This window comes from Daktulosphaira vitifoliae, unplaced genomic scaffold (genome assembly GCF_025091365.1).
Source record: "Daktulosphaira vitifoliae isolate Bord-2020 unplaced genomic scaffold, ASM2509136v1 Scaffold_2, whole genome shotgun sequence".
NCBI lineage: Eukaryota > Metazoa > Arthropoda > Insecta > Hemiptera > Phylloxeridae > Daktulosphaira > Daktulosphaira vitifoliae.
The window spans coordinates 19,574,182-19,580,160 of NW_026099573.1; the positions used below are offsets into that span (position 1 = coordinate 19,574,182).

Here is a 5,979-nt window from a genome sequence, read left to right on the forward strand (position 1 = left end):
GCTGGTCAATGTTAAATGGATCACCCTGTATGGATCAACACAATTTTTTTATGAGAAATAATATTTTTTAATAATCCTTTTTCATTCGACATACTTTATCTTAATCAGGATATTAATAAGGAACTAGCAGATCATATAGCTTTTGGAATAATCCACCAATTTATTAAAGTTAAACACCATCTACAGATTTGCATCGAAACGTTTTTTATGATAGTGATTTTAATCACTGTCAGATATCATTTATACTACGACTCCACCCCACTGTGAAGGTGTTTTTTTTTTTACTGTCCTTTAAGAGTTTGCGGTTAATAACAATTAACGTATTCTTAATTATATTCATTTAACGTCACGTTAGTTTGTCATAATTTTGATTTGAAATAATTTTCCACGATATTATTATGGTGGGCTGTAAATTATATGCATTTTTAAATTTTGTACACAGAAACGTAGAAATAATTTTCGTCTTAGGAGATATTAACCCCCTAATATAGTTCGGTCAATACGTCAATTCTTCAATAATAACACGTCATCAGCTGACAATCTGCAATGATAAGCCGTATGATGTATTTATTCGACATACACCAAATACCTTTGTTACTTTTAGCACTCATAGACACTAACTACTGAAAACTAACCACAAAAATTAACTTGCATATCGATTACCGGTGTTACCCGTAGTAACGTTTTATATTTGTTTGTAAAAGAATTCTTGGAGTTCGGAATATGGCAGAGGAAGGAACGGACGTTGACGTTGCGACACAGGTCAGAAATTTGCAAGCATCACTTTTTCCCGTATGTTCCAAAGGTACAGAACTAAACAAATAAACTTATTTACAATAAGTTACCTAAAATGTTCACATATTTGCAACACAAAATTATATACAATGGCACAACTAGAAGTTAATTTTGGGAGGTTTACTAACTTTCTATTTTAAATAAATAAAATAAAAAAAAAATTATAACGATTAAAAAATTCAAATATCCCTAATTGTTTGATAGGGGGGAGGTGTTACAACCACCTAACCATCTTATGGTTGTGTCACTGATTAAATGTATTAAAATTGATTCAAATTTATTATGTTCTTTTATTATTTGATTAAAATATTTTTAAGAAGAACATCTGTATACAGAATATCTGTACGCAAGATAGCATTATAAGTACATTAGCATGATTAATTTTAAATCAATGTTACATGCGTTTTTTATTTTTTTTAATTTTGTACATTTTATCAATTAAAAAATATGTACAATTTAAAAGAGAACTGAGTATTTCTATTTTGGTAGAATATTTCTCAATATTTATAATAATAATATGTGAATAATACTACCATTAAAGGTAGCTGAAAATTTATGTATAAACTGATAATGAAAAATGTTGATATAATCATTTTTTGACAGATGCCGCTCATAAGCGCAACTAAAGCCATTCTATTGGGGATGATAAAATTATGTTATACTCATAAATCCAATAAATCATTGTTCCGACATCCCTAAGTAACATTCTTTCAATAAATACTTATTATCAAAATAACCACAAAGAATTAAATTTAAATATATATATATATATAAAGTCATTTCATATAATTATGGTAATTACGTACTGGAGGTGCTCTAGCAACTTGACTAGTCGCATCCAATTATAGAAACAGAATAGTTAATTTTTTTATATTTGTAAGACCGTATTATGGGGTAAGTTAGAAGGTCAATTTGGCTTAAAAGTTAGATTTTTTTGTTATATAATAAAATGAAAATTTAAGTTTAATTAATACCAATGAAAATAGAGAATCTCATTAAAATGTTATATCTCAGGCTTCCTTGGTTTTAAGTTCAGATTTTCATTTATTTTCTTTTAGAAAAGTCAATTATATTTTTTTATTATTTTATAATTTTAGTTTTATAAAATCAAATATATTATTACAACTCGATTATTTCTCGAAAAGATAAATTGATCATTCATTTGAATCACTAACGAGGTTTTTTGAAAAATGTTATAATTTTAATTTGATTTTTTGCAGTTTTTAGGATAATATTTACACTTTCAGCTAGAATATGTAAAATGTTTTCAACTGTTTATTTTGAAAAATCTAGTTCAGTTGCGTCATAAAGTACTTTATTTCGTGACACAGCGGTATTTTATACTACTATAAGTAATAGCCTTCTATAGTCAGAAGACACTTGACAAGCGTAGTATTTTAAAACATTTCAATTCAATTAGATTTATGTCTTGCATATACATATATGTTGTAAATGTAATCTGAACTTTTTGACTAACGACTATTTGTATCGTGCTGAAACATTGTCGTGCATTATATATTTTACTAATAGCATTATTTAAATGTATTTATTGTATCAGTATTTATAAACTACGTAAAGTTAATATTATCTTATGCATGTATAATTTGAACAATCATTGAAATTGACAATATTATAATATTATAATCTACTTTGTCTATGTATATTGACAAATGAAAATTAAACATGACTTTTCGCAGTTAATACTAATAACGGTATATATAAATATTCAAACGTAAAATATTTTAATTTTATTATTTTTTGGACTGGCATGAATATATAATATTTTTGTTCATAACTAAAAATTACATATACTGTATAAATAATTTTTTTATGTGATAACTAAATGATTGTCATTATCCAGGGTCTTTGTTTAATCATTTATTGGATCGAACAATAAAAAACGAAAGATTGATACTAGATCAAAATAGTGATATCAAATCAAATATACGAGACGTCAGGGAAGTTTTTCCTTTAATGAAAGAAGTAGACTGTCCTTATCAAGCTGCAAGATGGCCAGTGGAATGTCAGGTAAAAATATAGTAACCAAATCATTATTTATATAAGTTTTAGTTGATTGCTCATAGTACCTGAAATTTAAGTTCATAAAGTTTTTATTATTGTCATAAATTATATTTCCGAAATTTAATATATATTTCATATCCAATGTGTTAAATATGCGTCGATTCGAATCTTATCCTCATCGCCAATTTATTATGTTTTGTATGAAAGCATAAAATGTTATATAATGAAATAATTAAATAGTAATTCATAAAATTTCGTTTAGCTCTGTCGTTGGGCTCAATCTCCCTAGTTAGGCTAATTCTAAAATATTGTGTCCTCTGAAATGTGTGCAAAATCTCATAACATAATTTTAAATTAAATAGCGATTTTTCAATTTAAAATGAACTCTTGCTATGCTCATTAAATAGTTAAACTTATTCAGTCTATTGTATTATTTTATAAAACTGGCTAATTTTAATTTATAAACAAAAATTGTTATCTATTATCATTTGATAATACATTTCCAGGTTAGTACAGTTCTAAATTTTGTTTTTCCAATTAGTATGAATTAGGAGTACATTTTACCGATTAATATTTTCCATAACAATTTCTATTATGTGTGTACAGTTCCTCCAAAAAAATTTCTCAACAAATATTTTCCTCAGAAATATTACACTTTAAATTACTATTTTCGGGGATATTTTCCGAAGTAATACAGATCTAAAAATAACTTTAATTTCTAACACTTAAAAAAATATTTTTATGCAACAATAAATATAATTATCTAAATTTCCTTTGAGAGCTTATTGAGTTATTAATTGTACAAATTTTAAATATTATTCATGAACTAAAATAATAAAGACAAAATTGAAGATAACAATATGAAATGCTGCCAGTAGAATGTTAACTTAAGTCTCTTCATAAAATTCAAAGTATTTTCAATTTAGAGCACTTTTAATATTGTAATATCGTTATAGATGCGAATTAAAAACTGAAAGTCTTAGAGTCTTCAAAATGTAAGAAAAGCTTTATATAATATTAAACACGTATTAGCTTCAATACGAAGCTGAGAAGGTATTAATTTTACCCCGATGTGTTTATTTTTTGTGTCTGTCACTACTTTTTCTCAGTTCTCACTGGACTAATTTTTTTCAACGATACGTCAAAAGATCGCAAATCGTATTTTTAAAATCGGTAAATTTTGACATTTTTTTCGCTTAAGTTATAAAAATTTATGTAATTATTTATTTGTATGGATTAACACAAATTTTTGTTTCTAAATACTTTATATATACCCCTTTTTACCGAGATACTTTTTTTTAAATCGGACAATTTCCCCTTATACAAAAGACATTCAAACCTTGACACATAATGTTCCGATAATACAGTGTCCTTTAAATATATGTTTAAAAAAAGTTTATGTTATGTACTATAAATTAAAAAAAAAAAATTGTCCCGGCGATCTATATTATATGTGCAAATGGCCGTCGAAATTTAACAAATTTATTCATGTATTATACTTATATATCATAAAACTTGTAATCAGGATATAAATAAAAATATAGGAGTACAAAATGAACTCCTATTTTGGAATAATCCACAAATTTCTCAAAATTAAACACTATCTACAGATTTGCTTTGAATCGTTTCTTATGATAATGATTTTAATCATTTTCAAAGATTATCTATACTTGTACTAACTATGTCACGTCCATACTGTGCTACGACTTCACTTAACTACTGTTTTCAAATTATTTAATTTTATAGGTGGTGGACGAATCTGTATCACTTGTTTATCATACAGAAGTCAACCGAAGGTCAGAAAAAGAATTATTGTATCAATTTACGGGCAAGGAAATTCAGCCTAAACAAGTTGGCGAGGAATCTGGAGAAGTGGTGTATAAATACTATCCAATAAGTAGCATCAATTATGTGAGTAAATTGCATTACAAATAAAGTATTGTATAGTTTTATTATTTTGTAAATTAAGTTCCCTAAGGTTATAAAAAATTATACTTAACTATAAACTTGTTCTTTCTCAGTCATAATGAGGTTGCGTCATGTTGACTGTCAGTTTAAAAACTTGTCAAAGTGAATTCTAACGCTGAGCTGACTACAAATAGTTGGGATAGACGCTAAGAAATGATGATGATTTAATTTACAAAATTATATTTCAGGGCGAAGGAGTATAATTTTAACATTAGGGTAATGTTAAAATTATACTCCTCATATAGTCATAATTTTGTTAAAAAGACAAATAAAAACAATTTTTTTATAGATAACTTAGGCAATTATCTTATATTTGGTATATTGTTTTTTGAAATCTCATCCTTTACCTACTATAAGGATGGATTCAGGATAGTCAATTTTGCATGAAATGTTAACCTTTTCAATTTAACTTTTGTAATTGATCCAGAAATATTACAGGCTTCAAACATATGATAAGTTAAATTTTATATTAAATACTATCAGTAAAAAAAAAATGTTTCAACGATTTGTCTTCCCTATGTATACGATCTCAGTAGTTAATAAAACATGATATTTTTATGTTAAAATTCTTGAATTTAAACTATAAATTGCTATAAAATATTAAAAAATGATTTAATTATGAATTTCTATAAAAAAAAGTAAGTGATTTGCAAAGATTCCTATTAGGGACATGAAATTGAATTTAAATATGTTATTTGTCTTAATTGAATAAAAATTTAAAGATTGTTAATATATTATTACGTGAAAACGATCAAATATCTGAGTGTACTGTACCATTTTCTAGTATATCTTTACATGAAATAATGCTACTGATTTTTAGAATCCCATATTATTATACTTCTTTTTAAAATAGACTTCAAATTTTAACTATAGAATAAGCTTATACCTTCAATAGCTTAAAACGCTGTAAAAAAATGAACCTTTAATGTTAAGTACTTTTAATATGGGAGCATTCCAAGGTTTTCATTTTTAGCTTCGATTCGAAGCTGAGAAGGTATTAATTTTACCATTATGTGTTTTAGCTTCGATGCGAAGCTGAGAAGGTATTGGTTTTACTATGATGTGTTTTTTTTTTTTTTTTTTTTTTTTTTTTTTTTGTGTCTGTTACCACTTTTTCTCAGCTCTCACCGAACGGATTTCTTTCAACGATACGTCAAAAGATCACAAATCGTATCTAGTCGAAGACATTACCCT

At 26.0% G+C, this 5,979-nt stretch overlaps 1 protein-coding gene across 3 annotated transcripts in view; it reads left to right on the forward strand.

Annotated features, from left to right (window-relative positions):
• Positions 1–446: 446 nt before the first annotated feature.
• LOC126898427 (cytosolic carboxypeptidase Nna1-like) overlaps positions 447–5,979 on the forward strand; it is a 28,287-nt gene continuing 22,754 nt past the window's right edge. For 2 of the 3 annotated variants that reach the window (XR_007702257.1, XM_050672425.1), the window contains exons 1-3: positions 447–805; positions 2,657–2,823; positions 4,564–4,728. Coding sequence is in view for 2 of the 3 variants with exons in the window: in XM_050672425.1 (XP_050528382.1) it covers positions 724–805; positions 2,657–2,823; positions 4,564–4,728 (414 nt within the window). In the remaining variant the exon portion in view is untranslated. Of the gene's footprint in view, positions 806–1,431; positions 1,495–2,656; positions 2,824–4,563; positions 4,729–5,979 lie in introns of those variants that run through there. The other variant, XM_050672426.1, reaches the window with a different exon arrangement.